The sequence below is a fragment of the Geospiza fortis genome, unplaced genomic scaffold (genome assembly GCF_000277835.1).
Source record: "Geospiza fortis unplaced genomic scaffold, GeoFor_1.0 scaffold31, whole genome shotgun sequence".
Classification (NCBI taxonomy): domain Eukaryota; kingdom Metazoa; phylum Chordata; class Aves; order Passeriformes; family Thraupidae; genus Geospiza; species Geospiza fortis.
In genome coordinates, this window is record NW_005054483.1 from 187430 (window position 1) to 204434 (window position 17005).

Sequence of the window (17005 nt, forward strand, 5' to 3'; positions counted from 1 at the left end):
AAATCTGGGATAACCATCCCCACAATCCCTGTGGCTGTGTAGGAATGAGGCATTCCAGGAGGAGAGCAGCAGCATTCCCTGCCCTCCGCCTGACTCTCCACCTCCTCTGCTCCCAACCTTCCCAGATCCGGCTCCAAGGCCCACATGGAGAGGCTGGAGGAGGTGACCAAGGAGATTGAGGCCACTGACACGTACCAGCTGCGGGACACGGAGCTGATCTACGGAGCCAAGCACGCCTGGAGGAACGCGGCGCGCTGTGTGGGCAGGATCCAGTGGTCCAAGCTGCAGGTGAGCACCAATCCCACCACAAACACCCAGGAGATTCCTGCCAAAGGGTGTGCTGGAGTTCTGGAGAGGCAAATCCCTGCTCTCCAGCACCTGGGAAGCACAGCACAGGTCCAGGGGCAGGTTTTCAGCACACACAGCTCCCCTCAGCAGCTGTGGGATGCTGGCAGGAGCTGGAAAAGTGTCTGTGGGATGGGAGGTGAGGTGGCTGTGTCTGAAATGGAAGCTGGTGCTCCAGGGGATGTTTTCCAATATCAGATCCTGCTCCAACATCTTTCCTGCTGCTCCCAAACCTGTTGCTCCACTTGGAGAGAGGCAGCAGGACACATTTGTCCTCAGTACTGAGACCCAGCAGGGGAGGGTTTGGCTCAGTGCCCTTTTGGCAAGGGAATCACAGAACAGGATTGGAAATCAGTGATCCCCAGGGAATCCCTTGGTACAGAGCTGTCCTCTCCTCCTGTAACCTGGAACAAATCCAGTGCGGCTGAGCAGCTCCTGTGGCTGCTTCACACAGGGAATGGGCACAGCCACTTCCCTTGATCCCCCTTCCTGATTTCCCCATGCTTTCATGGATGCCCCTGGATCCCTGGCAGTGCCCAAGGGCAGGCTGGACGGGGCTTGGAGCAGCCTGGGATGGTGGAAGGTGTCCCTGCCATGGGCAGGGGGTGGAATGAGATGCTCTTTAAAAGTCCCAACCCAAACCATTCCATGATTCCGTGATTCCCTGTCCCTTAGCCCTGGCTGGCACCTGTCCTGCTCCAGCTTTGAGTGCTGATCTACAAGAGAAGCAGAGCAGACTCTGTAATTGTTGGGGGATGAGGCAGGAACAGCAGCAGGTTGGGAGCATGGGAATGAGGAGGTTTTTGCCTGAGCAGCAGATGAGTCACCTCTCCAAAGCAAAAGGGGCAGCTGGATTAGACATCCACGTGTTCCAAAGGCAGGGAACACATAATTACGGAGCTTTAGATCCCTGAGAAGCCACAGTGATGCCTGGAGTTCTCCATGTGCTGTGTTTCCTCTGCCTGGCTCTGCCCTAGGAGCTGGAACATCCCCACAACTGCTTCCCTGTTCCAGGTGTTCGATGCCCGGGACTGCACCACGGCCCATGGGATGTTCAATTACATCTGCAACCACATCAAGTACGCCACCAACAAGGGGAACCTCAGGTGAGCCACCAGGGAGTCACCAGGCTTTGAATCCGAGGGCCTCTGGATGAGGGGAGAGACCCAGCTGGAGTTGGGTCTGGGCACTGCACAGCCAGCAGCAGTCCTGGGAAGGGTTAGAGGGATCTGATCTGGGGTGGAGGAGTCTTGCTGGTCCAAGTCTTTCTCTTCTTGCTGCCTGTGGAACCTCAGAGGGAAGTTTTTCCCATTATTTCCCCTTTCCTATCCAGCACAGAGCTCAGACTGCTCTCCAGATCTGTCTGAAACCCCCTGTGAGCAGCCAGGAGTTGGGAACACCCCAAATTCAGAGCCACCAACTCTCAGGGACTCACTTGGGGCACACCCAGAGGTGGTGGCAGCACTTTTCCTCCAGCACCTCAGCCCTCCCTCAGCTCGTGGCGTTCACCAGCGCTGCCTTTCCCCCCCAGGTCTGCCATCACCATCTTCCCGCAGCGCACGGACAGCAAGCACGACTTCCGCATCTGGAACGCGCAGCTGATCCGCTACGCCGGCTACAAACAGCCCGACGGCTCCGTGCTGGGCGACCCCGCCAACGTGGAGCTCACCGAGGTACCAGCCTGTCTGACCCTGCTCTTCCTGAGCCTTCTCCACTTGTCCTGCTTTAGGGCAGATTTGGGAGAAAACCTCCAAAAGGGGGCCCCTCCAGAAAGCAAACCCACACAGCCCCTCTTCCCTTACCATTTCGGGAAGGATTCCTCAGAGAGAAGCGGAAAGAACCTGTTTATTTAACAGGCACAGCACCCCCAGCACACAAAATGAACAATACCGGGTGACACCACTCTGTCACTGCTCTGAAAAGGATGACAAATTCAGAAAGTCTCTCTGGGGGTGGTCGCTCTGTTATCAGTCCCTCCTGTGCTGGGGCAGCTGCTGCAGCCACAAGGTGCAAACTCTCGCCAGCCGTGGGGGAGCGGCTGAGAGCAAACAAAACTTCGCTCTTCAGAGCCAGTCCTGAAGGCACAGAACATGATATCCAGCATAAACAGAACACACAAATGAGGATACAAGCAGCATAACGTCACCCTAGGACAGGGCTTCACCCAAAACCCTCTCCCAGGTCTTCCCTCCAGTGAAGCTGGCAGAGCTGCCAGGGAGTTGTGTCCGTGTCTCAAGGCTTTCCCTTGTATCCAGATGGATTTCCTTGGAAAGTTTCCTATTCCTTGAAGTCTCCCAGGGCTTACACCCCTCCATAATCACCTTGTCCCCATAAATGAGAGATGGGGCAAATGAGAGGTGTTTGAAGATCTTCTATTCCATTTTCAGTTTCATGAGAAGGGTGAGACAATACAGTTGTTATAATTCACGCCATCACAATCAGAAGCTAATTATTTCCTAATTACAATACACTGTAAGTTCTTCTTGGCCTATGAGCTTTAGCCACACCATGCTGTAGATGCCTTAAAGCCAATAATCTAAAATTACCCCTCATAGTTCTATTTCTCTAAACTATCCAGTCTTATTTGTGAGCCCATCCTTTGAAACTTGTTTCTGGCTTCATTTCTCTCCCAACAATGTCTGTCCCATTCCATGGCATTTCCAACTCAGCATTTCTTATCTCAAGGTTTGCATACAGATGCACACTGTGGGGGCCTTCTGTCAGGTTTTGAGAATTCTCTACAAATCCATTTCCCACATTAAACCCACCCTTCCCGTGCCTGCTGGGAGCACATGGGAATTCTGAGCACCCCCAGAGGGAGGAGGGTTGGGATTGTCCAGTGCAGTCCCATATGGGGAGGTTGGGTTTGTGTCGCACTTAGGTTTTTCCCCAGGAGTAAAGGCTGGGTTTTGTCACTTTTCTGCTTTTCTCACCCATTTTCTCTTTCACCACTACAGGCACAAGCCATGATCCTACTGGGGATCAATTCCAGGCTCATTTGTAGCCCAAATTCCCCTGACTTGGTCATGGGTGGGCTGGGACAGGACACCCCCTGTTTGTATCTCCCTTTGCTCAATCACCAGGACAGAAATCCTGCCAGGAGCTGCTCCCAGGACGGCACAATTCTCTGCCCACAGCATCTGAAGAGCTGGGACACCAACCCTGCCTTTATTTTCCCTGCAGATCTGCATCCAGCAAGGCTGGAAGGCTCCGTACGGGCGCTTCGATATCCTGCCCCTGCTCCTCCAAGCCAATGGCAACGACCCCGAGCTCTTTGAAATCCCACCAGAGCTCGTGCTGGAAGTGCCCATCCGACACCCCAAGTGAGTCAGGGGCAGCCCCAGAACTGCTCCAGGGGATCAGCAGGACTGGGCTCCCCTGGGTCCACCCTTGCCATGGCCTGGGGGCTTCACCCAAGACCCTCCCTCCAGTGAAGTTGGCAGGGAAGTTGTGTCCGTGTCTCAGGGCTTTCCCTTGTATCCAGGTGGATTTTCTCAAAAAGTTTCCTTTGCCTTGAAGTCTTCCAGGGCTTACACCCCTCCATAATCACCTTGTCCCTGTGAACAGCCCCAAAGGGAGGTACTGATGGAAATGTTCTGCTCAAGTCCTTCACCCTGGTGGCAAAGTGACCTCCCCATCCCCCTGCCTGCACTGGGAAGGGAATTCCTAGCTGGTTGCCTAATCCTGACCTTTTCTCCGGCAGGTTTGAGTGGTTTAAGGACCTGGGCCTGAAGTGGTACGGGCTGCCAGCCGTTTCCAACATGCTCCTGGAGATCGGGGGCTTGGAGTTCTCGGCCTGCCCCTTCAGCGGCTGGTACATGGGCACGGAGATCGGCGTCCGCGACTACTGCGACAACTCCCGCTACAACATCCTGGAGGTACCTCCTGCTGCTCCTGCTGGGCCTCTGGGGCACCGGGGAGCAGGCAGGACCCTGGGAGAGCACAGGATGTCCCTTCTGGGCCCAGCTCTGGGCCCCTCAGCTTGGGAAGGACATTGAGATGCTGGAGTGCGTCCAGAGGAGGCAACGAGGCTGGAGTGGGGCTGAGAACACAAACACTGAGAGGAACGACTGAGGGAGCTGGGGGTGCTCAGCCTGGAGAAAAGGAGACTCAGGAGTGACCTTATCACTCTCTGCAGCTCCTGAAAGGTGGCTGTGGCCAGGTGGGGCTGGGCTCCTTCTGCAGGAACTGAACGAACCAGAGGACACAGCCTCAAGCTGCATCAAGGGAGATATAGGTTGGATATTAGGAAAAAGATTTTCATGGAAACAGTGGATAAAGTTCTGGAACAGCTGCCCAGGAAGATGGTGTAGTCGCCATCCCTGGATGTGTTTAACAAAGCCTGGACGTGGCACTGGGTGCCAGGGTTTAGTTGAAGTGTTGGGGCTGGGTTGGACTCAATGATCTTGAAGGTCTCTTCCAACCTGGTCATTCTGTGAATTCTGTGAATTCTCCTGGAGCCACGTTGCTGAGGTCGGCAAGGTCTCTGTGTCCTGTGGGGCCAGCAAGTGTCTGACACAGCCAGCGTGATCCCTGTGGAGCTTCCCACAGGCTTCCCAAAGAATCTTAGGGGTCAGCAGGCACCTGGTCGTGTGCTCAATTGAGGCCAAGTGCTGAAACATGAAAGGGTGCAGAGACCCTTGGTGGCTCCTCAGGGATGTGTGTCCCAGTGTGGTTCAGGGACTGCCCACACTGGGACAGACAAAGCCAAGCCATGGGAAGGTGCCCATGCAGGGGCTCTGGATCCATCAAAACCTCCCAGGGAATGTTGTGTTATTAGAGGGGCTCCATCCCTCCCCAGTCTCCTGAAAACCAGAGGGGTGGGAGCAGGGTGAGTGTCCAGCTGCTCCTGGTGGCCTCCTCAGCAGCATTTGGCCACCTGCCTCTGCCCAGGGAGGAGGAAAGGCCATGCTCCTGCCATGGAGAGGAAAAGGCAGGATTTCTTCCCAGAGGAAGGCACAACATCAGCCCTTCCCTGCCCTGTGGGTGCCTTGTGCCAGCCTGGGCCTCTCCTCTGGGTTCCTCTGCCCAAGCAGAGCTCTCCAATCCTTGTTTCTTGGCCATTAAATCCTTCCCCTCCTGCCATATGTTGTTACAGCAAGTGGCCAAGAAAATGAACCTGGATATGAGGAAAACGTCCTCGCTGTGGAAGGACCAGGCCCTGGTGGAGATCAACATCGCCGTGCTCTACAGCTTCCAGGTACCTCACTCAGACCCTGCTGTGCCTGGGCCAGCTGCAGGGACACAGGGACAAGTGGGACAAGAGTGGAGACATCCACCCAAGCACAACGGCTGGAACTGGGCTGTGCCTCCCGAATTTGGGCTGCTGCAGTGAGATTTAATAATCTCCACACTCTGGATGTTGTAAAACAACACCGCCAGTGCCTGAGTCCTGCTGGTCCAGAAGGAATATCCCAACAAGGGGAAAATCCAGCCCTTCTGACCTATCATGAGGCAGGAGCTGGCCCAGGCTCTCCCCCAGCCTGCACCTAAAGGCTGAGTAGCAAAACCAGTCCCTGGCAAGCCAGCTTCAAAGGGGGAGAGTCCTTCCCAGAGCTGGGTTGGAGCTGCCCTGCTGGAAGAGCTTCCCAAGGGTCTGAGCAGAGGATGCTCCACCCCATCCATCCCATCCATCCCATCCGTCCCATCCATCCCATATATCCCATCCATCCATCCATCCATCCATCCATCCATCCATCCATCCATCCATCCATCCATCCATCCATCCATCCATCCATCCATCCATCCATCCATCCATCCATCCATCCATCCATCCATCCATCCATCCATCCATCCATCCATCCATCCATCCATCCATCCATCCATCCATCCATCCATCCATCCATCCATCCATCCATCCATCCATCCATCCATCCATCCATCCATCCCATCCATCCATCCATCCATCCATACATCCCATCCCATCTTTGCTTGGCCAGGACAAGGGGAACAGGGCTCCCATAGCACATCTATTCTCAAATCACTTTAGAGCCCCCTTGGGAAGACCAGGGTCAGCAGCCACCTTGGATCATCCCCAAAGACCACGGGAGTAAGGAATACTTGTGACAAACAGCTCCAAATGTAAAATTTTGGCTTTTCTCCCTCTGGGATGTGTTGACAGCTGCTGGCTCTGCTCTCTTGTCCCCCTGCAGAGTGACAAGGTGACCATCGTGGATCACCACTCGGCCACCGAGTCCTTCATCAAGCACATGGAGAACGAGTACCGGTGCCGGGGGGGCTGTCCCGCCGACTGGGTGTGGATCGTGCCGCCCATGTCGGGCAGCATCACCCCCGTCTTCCACCAGGAGATGCTCAACTACCGCCTGACACCCTCCTTTGAGTACCAGGTGCTGTCCCCGCCCTCCACCGTGCCTGTGGCCAAGGGCGGGGTGGGAGAGGGAGCTCAGGAGGCGCAGGAAGGACAAGGACACCATCCAATTCCTGCACAATGGATATTTCACCCTAATACAGTGTCATAATGGGGGCTTGCCCCTCCATGGGGATGTGCGACACCTGAGCTCCCAGTTTTTAATCACACTTTGGAAATACCTAATGGGTGGGTGAGGAAATGGCTGGAAGGCCGCTGGATCCCATTCCAGCCTGTAGGTTTGAGAGGATGGCTCCTGCATCCCATATCCCATATCCCATATTCCATATCCCATATCCCATATCCCATTCCACTCTGCAGGTTTGAGAGGATGGCTCCTGGATCCCATATCCCATATCCCATGTCCCATCCCAGCCTGCAGGTTTGAGAGGATGCTCCTGTATCCCAAATCCCATATGCTATCCCAGCCTGCAGGTTTGAGAGGATGGCTCCTGGATCCCATATCCCATATCCAATGTCCCATATCCCACATCCCATCCCAGCCTGCAGGTTTGAGTGGACATAGCTCCTGTATCCCAAATCCCATATCCCATCCCAGCCTGCAGGTTTGAGTGGACATAGCTCCTGTATCCCAAATCCCATATCCCATCCCAGCCTGCAGGTTTGAGTGGACATAGCTCCTGTATCCCATATCCCGTATCCCATTTCAGCCTGCAGGTTTGAGAGGATGGCTCCTGCATCCCATATCCCATACCCCATATCCCAAATCCCAAATCCCAAATCTCAAATCCCATATCCCATATCCCATATCCCATCCCAGCCCAGTTTGAGAGGATGCTCCTGCACCCAGGGCATCCAGCAGTGGGGCAGGGGCTGCAGCCCAGTAGGCCCAGCAGGGGACCCAACGTTGCTGCTGGGCTGTTGAACCTTCCAGACCATGAGGACAATCCCCTCAGCAAACACTCCCTCCTTTTCCAGCCTTCCCTGCTCCGGTGCTTTCCACACAATGTGACCTTTAGTCAAGAGCCCTTAAGGAATAATCCCAGAGCAGGAGCAGTCTGTTCACTCCTCACCAGCCCACCAGGCCCCCCGATGCTTCCTGGCTCTGACTGCAGCCTGCAAGGGCACGGAATGAGCTTCTGTGTGCCTGCTCTGCCTTCAGCTGCCTCCCCTTCCCAAAGGGCCTCTTAGGCAATAAAACCTGTGGCCAGAGCAGGGGAAAGGATCTGTTTCCATCACCTCTCCCCTTCTGGCGTTGTCTCCTTTTTGGCTGTGGCCTATTAACGCTGCTCTCGAGAGGTGACAGAGCAATTGGCCAGATGCTGCTACAAGCCAGGAGGGTTTATTAGATTGCAATATTCCTGGGCATGTTCCATTGCCCAAACCAACCCCCCACAAGGCTCCAAGGATCAGGGACACAGAGAGGAGAGGCAGAGCTGTGCTGTAGCAGCGATTCCTCCCTTTCCTGACGGGAAGAATTTAACTCTCAGTGCTGTGGATACTGCATTTCTCCGAGCTCTGAGCACTCCTCACCCTCTGATCCTGCTTTTCCCTCTCCTAGCCGGACCCCTGGAACACCCACGTCTGGAAAGGGGTGAATGGGACACCCACCAAGAAGAGGGCCATTGGCTTTAAGAAGCTGGCAAAGTGAGTACCAGCAGGCTCTGGAAAGGCCTGGAATGTTTGGGGCTGGTTGTGGGTTTAAGCACCCTGTGGGTGTGTGCATCACCCTACAGATGATGGGCTCTGAGCCTGGGCTTTGGGCACTGAAGGCTTTACCTGCCCTGAGGGACATTTGGGGACACAGGCTCTCCTTTGAGCACCCTCAGACCACCAAAAGGGATGTGACCAGATGAATCCCACATCCTGGGTATTTGTTCTCCTGAGCTGTTCATTCTCTGGTTAGGAGGTTTTGATGCTCAGGGGTGGCTTTCCCACTCTTGGAGGGTGTTTTGCCCATTTTTCCTTTCCCTGGGGCAGGAAGATTCCCCCTCCCTCTTCAGGGCTGTGCTGGCACTGAGGAGATCAAACTCCCGTCCAAATTCCTCCTTTTCCCACTGACTTTTCCCTACGTGAGGAGAACCTGCCCCCAGTGTGTGCCCAACCCTCCAAACACCTGCTTTGGAAGGAAGGGGGGAGATGGCAAGGAGGAATCCCCCTGCAGGCAGCAGATGGATCCGGGCTGAGCTGAGATTTGCACTTCATGGTCAGTTGACCCCTGGCAAGGAGCCACGCCAGCCCCTCTTCCCTGCCAAGGCTCCTCAGCAGCAGGGATGCAGGAATGAAGCACAATTTGGCTGATTCCGGCCCAAATTCCTCCCCTGGGGGCCATTGGCAGAGAGGAGCTGCTGGTTCTGTGGCAGCAGAGCCCTGGGCTGAGGCAGGAGCGGGCTGGGTGTGCCCTGGGGACGGTGGCCAGGCTGCCAGGTGGCCCTGGCTCGTCACAGCATCTCCCCACGCTTCAGTTTCCCCAAATCCCTGCCATCAATTTGCTCCCACTCTTCAGCTGTCACCTCCTGCGAGCTGCTCTCCGTGGTGCATCCATAAACAGGAGCAGCAGCTGAGGAATGTGACACTGGGGCTGGGGGAAGAGCAGGAGGATTCATGGAGTTTGGAGGGAAAAACGCTTTTATTGCTCCCCTCTGCCCCATTGAGGGATGGTTTTATAAAAATGTGAGCGTGGCAGGTCATTTAAAACAAAATCTCCATCATTCCTGGTGTACGGAAAGGAATTGTTTTTGTAATTCACCATTAATCCTGTCTGGATCTGAGCTTATCAGCTGAAGAAGAGGCAGCCTGAGCCCAGAGCCTTGAGCATGATTTGGTGCCTGCTCAGACTCAAAAATCTGGCCAGATCTGAGCCTCCAGACCTGCAGTGCCTGCCCTGGGGACAGGGGACACTGCCACCACGGGAGGACAAAGGGACAGAGCTGCACTGAGGGTGGTGATGCAGCAGCAAACAGAAATGTTCCTGAGGCTGACCCTGCCAAGGGCAGGCAGGATAAACCAGCCTGCAGGAGTTTCTACCTCTTCTTTCCTCTTTTTGTCCTCCCTAAATGACTCCCCAAACCCAGAGTATTCCCGGGCAGGAGGGGCAGGGGGAGGCTGGGCTCCTCCTGCCCACTGTGACCACTCCAGGGTCGCAGGCATCTTTTTGTGAAAAATCTTTTCTTTGGGCTTTTTCCTCCTGAGAAGCTGAGAGGCCTCAGGAACAAAATGGAAACATTGATTATCTGCTGCTGTGGAATGCAACAGGTGGATCTGTGATTGGCCCATGTTGGTTGTTTCTAATTAATGGCCAATCACAGTCAGCTGGCTCAGACTCTCTGTCCGAGCCACAAACTTTTGTTATTCATTCTTTTCTATTCTTAGCTTAGCTAGCTTTCTGATGAAACTTTTTTTTCCCTATTCTTTTTAGTATAGTTTTAATGTAATATATATCATAAAATAATAAATCAAGCTTTCTGAAACATGGAGTCAGATCTTAGTCTCTTCCCTCAACCTGAGACCCCTGTGAACATGGTCACACTCCAGCTGCAGCCTCTGCTCCCCACAGCTCCTCTGAAGGGGCTGCAGGAGCCCTGCTGAGCTCAAAAACCTGGGGCAAGGGCTGTCAGAGTGAATCAGGCAGCCCTTCCTCCTGCAGAGGCCACAGAGAGGCTTTGTGCTCCCTCAGCCTCCCAAAAGTCACCTTTCCCTGTTGCAACAGCAGCCTAAATCCAGACCTGATGGATCTCTGCCTTTCTGGTGGCCCCATTTAAAGGCTTGGTGGTCCACTTAGAAAAAAAAATATGTTTGGCATTAGGAAAACCAGTATTGGTGTGATATAAATGTCCCTAAAACAACAAACCCTCAAGCCCTGTCCCCATCACGGTGCTCCCAGTGGTGCTACAGACAAGGAATCAGCATTCCTGGGGCTGCATCACCTGGGCCCGGGTGGGAGGGAGGCTGGGGAGCCCCAGGGCCCCTCTGTGTGCCCTGAGCCAGGGGAAACCTGGAGGAAAAGCGCCCAGGCACGGCTGAGGCACGGGAAAAAGTCAGCCGGGCACCAGGCTGGGATAAATGTGCCACCCCCAGCCTGCTCCTCCCAGGGAGGTCACCAGAGCACAAATCACAGGCACTGGGACAGCTCGGGGTGACCTGGGTGTCCCCAGGCTCTGTGTGGAGCAGGGCTGGGTTGGATTTAAGGGATGGAGGAGATGCTGCTCCTCCTGTCGCTCCAGCTCTGGTTGGTTCCAGTTCTTTTCTCTTTCCTTTCCTTTCCTTTCCTTTCCTTTCCTTTCCTTTCCTTTCCTTTCCTTTCCTTTCCGCCCCTTTCCTTTCCTTTCCGCCCCTTTCCTTTCCTTTCCTTTCCTTTCCGCCCCTTTCCTTTCCTTTCCTTTCCTTTCCGCCCCTTTCCTTTCCTTTCCTTTCCTTTCCGCCCCTTTCCTTTCCTTTCCTTTCCGCCCCTTTCCTTTCCTTTCCTTTCCGCCCCTTTCCTTTCCTTTCCTTTCCGCCCCTTTCCTTTCCTTCCTTTTCCTTTTCCTTTTCCTTTTTCCTTTTTCCTTTTTCCTTTTTCCTTTTTCCTTTTTCCTTTTTCCTTTTTCCTTTTTCCTTTTCCTTTTTCCTTTTTCCTTTTCCCTGCCCCTGATTCTCCTCCTGCTTCTGTGCCCCTGCACAAATACCACCCCCATGCCTGGTTTAGCATTTTCCTCCTTCAGCCCATCCAGGTATTTGAGCTCTCCTCTCAATCTCCCCCATCTCCTCTTCCTCTCTGACCACTCGAGCTTTTCCAGGCTTCCCTGTTTGCTATGTGACAACCAAAAAACTGATGCTGCAGCTTTGTAAGGCTGATCATTTAATAGGAAATAAAAAGGTCTGGGCTAGAGGCACGCGTCAGGACCAGGCTCTGACTGGGATTTATTCCTGCTTCCCAGGGCTGTGAAGTTCTCAGCCAAGCTGATGGGCCAAGCCATGGCCAAGAGGGTCAAGGCCACCATCCTGTATGCCACGGAGACGGGGAAGTCCCAGGTCTATGCAAAAACCCTCTGTGAGATCTTCAAGCACGCCTTTGATGCCAAGGTATTGCTCCTGACACGTGCTGGGTGTGAGATCATGGTGTGGGAACAGCTGCCAGGGGCCTTCAGGGTGTGCCCCTGTGGGTCTGGGGTGGAGGAAAATCCCTGATTCCTGCACTGATTGCAGCTGTGGCCCCTGGGGTGGCAGCTCCAGGGCTGGCCCTGTCCCTCCAGGCTCCTGTTCCCACCCTCCCCGTGCAGAGATCCCAGCAGGGATGTGCTGTCCCCATCCCCAGCCTGCCCAGGAGGCTCCCAGCTCTCTGTGCCCTCTCTGTGCCCCCAGGTGATGGCCATGGATGAGTACGATGTGGTGCACCTGGAGCACGAGACCATGGTCCTGGTGGTCACCAGCACCTTCGGCAACGGGGACCCTCCTGAGAACGGAGAGGTAGGACAGCAGGGGACAGCAGGGGACAGGACAGGAATGTCCTCTTTTGGCTCAGACTGAGCTGGAAGGACCCAAAACACGTCCAGGTGCTGCAGCTGCCTCCAGGTTGCTCTAGAGCAGGGACATCTCCTGGTTCCCTGCCATGACACAGCCCCTGATCTGGTGTTAAATTCATCCTGCGTGACCCCCAGCAGTGTCACACAGAAGGTGACAGTGCCCTGGCAGGGGGGCTGTGACCTGGGCAGTGAGCAGGGAGCAGAGCCACAGCCCAGGCTGTGCTCAGGGCTTGGTTTCCTGCCAAACCTGGCAAAACTGATGGCCTTTTTTGTTCTTTTTCTGTAGAAATTTGGCTGTGCATTGATGGAGATGAAAAATCCCAACTCCAACCTGGAGGAGAGGAAGTAAGAGCACTCCAACCCCTTCCCCTCCCACTCCAACCCTTTCCCCTCCCAGTCCAAACCCCAGCATGCAGGACAGGTTTCCTGCCTCCATCCTCTCACAGGGGAGTGGGAAATCCTCGGGCAGATCTCACATTTGCAAATATCCAGGAATGGGACCTGCCTGGAGACCCAGGGAATGGAGAGACTGGAGGTCCCAGGGAGGACAAAAACGCAGACTCAGGGGTGCCTGTGGACCCCAGCTTGTAATTCCCTGGGGTGACACTTCAAAGCTTCTCTCTTCATCTTGAAGAGGCAGGAATCTGTGAAAAAAACAGATAAAAGTAGGAATTTCTCCAAAATCATCGATTCTGAGAGCCAGAGCCTGTCCAGGAGGCACCAAAATAGTAAGAGTTGGAGGTAGAAGGGAGTTCCCAGCCTTGCAGATGTAGGTGGGGGAGGGCTGGAGAACCAGATTTAGCTCCATGCATGGTGTGAAAAGATTTCTAGGGAAAATAAGAGCTGTGATAATCCTGTGATGTTTGTAACCGGTACCTAGGAGACAGAACGTGGGATTGTAGAAAATCCCCCTTCAGGGGAGGATGAGCTTTGTGCAGATCCCAGGGGGGGAAGGAAGGGAGGGCTCTGACAATGATCATTTGGGGTCTCCTCTAATTTTAGCTGGGAAGAATAAAATATTATTTCCCTGAACTGGGTCACTGCTGTGCCCTGGAATATCTCCTGAGCTGACGACTGGCACAGGGCTGCGCCTTAATTCAGGAGGGATCCAGGGCAATTCCGGCACCCTGGCTCAGGGCAGTGTCACTGGGGAGGTGACAAACACAGGGACCAGTCTGTGCTGGGATGGCCCTGTCCCCAGGATGGTGACAAACACAGGGACCAGTCTGTGCTGGGATGGCCCTGTCCCCAGGATGGTGACAAACACAGGGACCAGTCTGTGCTGGGATGGCCCTGTCCCCAGGGCCGTCCCTGGCAGAGGTTGCACTGGGGCTCTGTGACCTGGCTGTCCCTGGCTCAGGCCGTGCTCTCCCATGCCATGCTGTGCCGTGCCATGCCATGCTGTGCCGTGCCATGCCGTGCCATGCCGTGCTGTGCTGTTCCGTGCTGTGCTGTGCCATGCTCTCCCATTCTGTGCCGTGCCGTGCCGTGCCGTGCCGTGCCATTCCAATCCCGGCCCCCTCGGCCCCTCGCAGCAGTCGGACTACCTATCCCAGGATGCAGCGCGGCGCCGGTACCTTTAACGCGGCTGCAGGAGCTGTGCCGTGACTCATGCCCGCAGCACTGCTCACTGCTCACTGCTCTGTCTGTAAATTTAGAAACTCTTGTGCGGAGCAATTTTGGGAGATGGCTCAATTCAGAAATACTTCTGCTGTTGTCAGATTTTATTTTTTTTTTCTCGGCTCCCCTTCCCCCTCCTCACCCCTTCTTCTCTCACTCTGTTTTTTGGGTTTTTTTTCTAATTTCCCACTTCCTATGAATGAAAGAACCCTCAGAATATCTCTTCAGACGCACACACCCGACCTTGTGTGCTGCCAGGGAAGGGCAGGTAGAGCCCAAGGTCCTGGCAGCTCTGTGTCACTGTGGTGGCCAGCACCTGGGCCAGCACCATGGGAGGTGACCAGGACCTCATGGAGCATCCCTGCTCCAGCTGGGGATGCACAGGGGTTGCTATGGCTTTACCCCACTCCTCTGCTCTTCCCACACTGCCTGCTGGTGGAATTGTGAGCCCTGAGCTCTGCTTTGGAGCCCCCCTGTGAGCCCCAAGCCGGGTGAGAGGCACAGAGGTGCCCTCAGTGTGAGCCTGGCTGTTGTTGTTGCCCACAGGAGCTACAAGGTTCGGTTCAACAGCGTCTCCTCCTACTCGGACGCACGGAAATCCTCCAGTGATGGCCCTGACTCCAGGGACAACTTCGAGAGCACGGGGCCCCTGGCAAATGTCAGGTAAAGGGACAGAGCAGGAGCCAGCGCTGCACAGATCCCAGCTCACCCTGAGGTGTTTGGGTGATGTGCTGTGGGTGGTGGTGGGACAGGAGGAGCCAGCTGTACTCTGGCAAATTTAAAATATCCTTTTTCCTATAATATTTCTATGAGACCTGGCTCTGAACTGAAATAATGCAAATCAATAGCTGCGATTTTTAAAACTTAATAGCTGTATCTGGATGAAGCTTTTGAACTTGGCCTGTCATTTCATGACTTGCTACCCAGACATGTGGTCTCCAGTGCAGCACAAACTGCAAATTTTCACCAAAGCCCCACAGCAAATGAATTCTCAGAATAAATTAAATGAATTCTCAGAATAAATTGTTCATATATTAAGTGAAAACAGCTGCATTGTGGTGAGTCACCCCACTGCACACTGGGGTTGAAAACTGCTCACCACCTCACGTGTGCGAGAGAGTTGTGAGCCCTGCGATTTAGGGACCCCATTAGTAAACTCTGGTGTCTTCTGGTGGGATTACCTTCCCCCTCAGGGTCCCTCCCAGCTGAGCAGCCACAGCTGAGCCGTCTTTGCACAGGTTCTCCGTGTTTGGGCTGGGCTCCAGGGCTTACCCCCACTTCTGCGCCTTCGCCCGCGCCGTGGACACGCTCCTGGAGGAGCTGGGGGGAGAGAGGATCCTCCGCATGGGAGAGGGGGATGAGCTCTGTGGCCAGGAGGAATCCTTCAGGACCTGGGCCAAGAAGGTCTTCAAGGTAACCTGGGGCTGCAGGGAGGAGCAGGGGGGAGAAGGACAGAGCCTGGAGCTGGATCCGAACCCAGCCTCCCCTTCCTGGCACCGGCACACTCCAGCACCGCCCCAGCCCACAGCAAAGAGGGTGGAGCTGATGCTCTGCTTTGTGCTGACCACCCAAAGGTCACCAACGTGTTGAATCCCTGCATCGCCCCAGATATGTGGGAAGGAGAGCACCATGAGCAATGGCCATGGCCCCTGGTCCAGCTCCATGCTGCTGAGGGCTCCTTGTCCGTGTGGGCCGGGCTGAGGGGGTCAGCTGGGCCGGGCTGAGGGGTTCAGCTGGGCTCAGGGGGTGCCTGAGGGCCTGGTGGGTGCTGCAGGCAGCGTGTGACGTGTTCTGCGTGGGGGACGACGTGAACATCGAGAAAGCCAACAACTCCCTGATCAGCAACGACCGCAGCTGGAAGAGGAGCAAGTTCCGCCTGACCTACGTGGCTGAGGCCCCGGAGCTCACACAAGGTACAGGCCTGGAGGGCTCTGCCTGTGGGGAACATGGAAAACACACAGGGACAGAGGGGCCAAACCCCTTTTTTTCTCTCTGTCACATCCCCAGCGTTTCAGCCCTGCCTTTGCCCCCATCCCATGCCCAAGGAACAGCCCCAGGCCCCTCAGGCCGGTCCTGTCTGTGTCTGTAACAGAGATGTTTGGACCTGATCTGCTCTGATGTTGCAGTGTGTTTTTATTTTGCAGGTTATTGTTTGATTTGTTGTTTGGTAGTTCTTTGAGCTGTTTTTCCCCCTGCTTTTAGAGTGACACAGACTTGTCTTTGTTACTCAGTTGAACCAGGGTGTGGGTTTATCTCTTTGCTACTTCGCTACTTTTCTGCCGAGTTTCAAACCCCTTCCTCCCACATCCAGTTGTTAACCCCTCCTATCCCAAGCAGTTTTCCTCCCTTGTATCACTTGCCCTTGTGTTCCACCCCCAGCCCTCCTCCTGACCCCTTTTTTTGTCTCTGTCAAATCCCCAGCGTTTCAGCCCTGCCTTTCCTCCCATCCCATGCCCAAGGAGCAGCCCCAGGCCCCTCAGGCCAGTCCTGTCTGTGTCTGTAACAGAGATGTTTGGACATGATCTGCTCTCCCTCCTCCTGACCCCATTTTTTGAAGCAAGGAGCTGGAAAATTGGGATCTTTCCAGGCTTATTTTGTCCAAGGCTGCTCCATGGAGCGTTGTGGAGCAAAGGCAGGCCCGGCCCATGGACACCTGGCCCCTCAGCATGGCTCCTGCAGCTCCTGCAGCACCAGCTCAGCTCTGCCCAAACCCAGGCGCTCTCCTGCCAGCCAGGCAGCAAGAGGAGCTGTGGGCAATGTGAGGGCACTGCCCTGAGTGTCATAGGGGTGCTTTTGGAGTCCTTCTCTGTCACTAAAAAAAACATGCTTGGGTCACCCCTGGGGTTTCTGATCCCTTGGGCTCACAGGAGGGAGGTGAAACCCCTGTGGTCAGCTCTGCTCTGAGGGCTGAGCCCACAATGATCCTACAGAAGCCTTGGCCATGCTCTGCTGAATCCTTTCCCTGACTCTTTTCCTCCTCAGGACTGTACAGCATCCACAAAAAACGTGTCTATGCAGCCCGGCTCCTCACACGCCAGAACCTGCAGAGCCCCAAGTCCAGGTAGGAGATGCAGCTGTCCTGGGAGCTGAACACACACCTGGGGCACCCAGAACAGTGCTACAAACAGCCCTCGAGCCCTGGGTGTTCGTGGAATCCACCTTTGTGCAGGCCATGGCAGGGGGGGTGTCCCTGCCCTCCATGCACGGTGGA

General features: G+C 55.0%; 1 protein-coding gene across 1 annotated transcript in view; it reads left to right on the forward strand.

The window, feature by feature from the left end:
* NOS1 (nitric oxide synthase 1) overlaps window positions 1-17005 on the forward strand; it is a 54131-nt gene that overhangs the window by 22295 nt on the left and 14831 nt on the right. Inside the window, exons 5-19 of the mRNA XM_005428443.2 lie at window positions 126-288; window positions 1360-1451; window positions 1877-2018; window positions 3529-3668; window positions 4049-4223; window positions 5444-5545; window positions 6498-6692; window positions 8235-8320; window positions 11590-11734; window positions 12014-12118; window positions 12461-12519; window positions 14341-14457; window positions 15033-15207; window positions 15569-15707; window positions 16777-16855. Coding sequence (XP_005428500.2) covers window positions 126-288; window positions 1360-1451; window positions 1877-2018; window positions 3529-3668; window positions 4049-4223; window positions 5444-5545; window positions 6498-6692; window positions 8235-8320; window positions 11590-11734; window positions 12014-12118; window positions 12461-12519; window positions 14341-14457; window positions 15033-15207; window positions 15569-15707; window positions 16777-16855 — 1914 coding nt within the window. The remainder of the gene's footprint in view (window positions 1-125; window positions 289-1359; window positions 1452-1876; window positions 2019-3528; window positions 3669-4048; window positions 4224-5443; window positions 5546-6497; window positions 6693-8234; window positions 8321-11589; window positions 11735-12013; window positions 12119-12460; window positions 12520-14340; window positions 14458-15032; window positions 15208-15568; window positions 15708-16776; window positions 16856-17005) is intronic.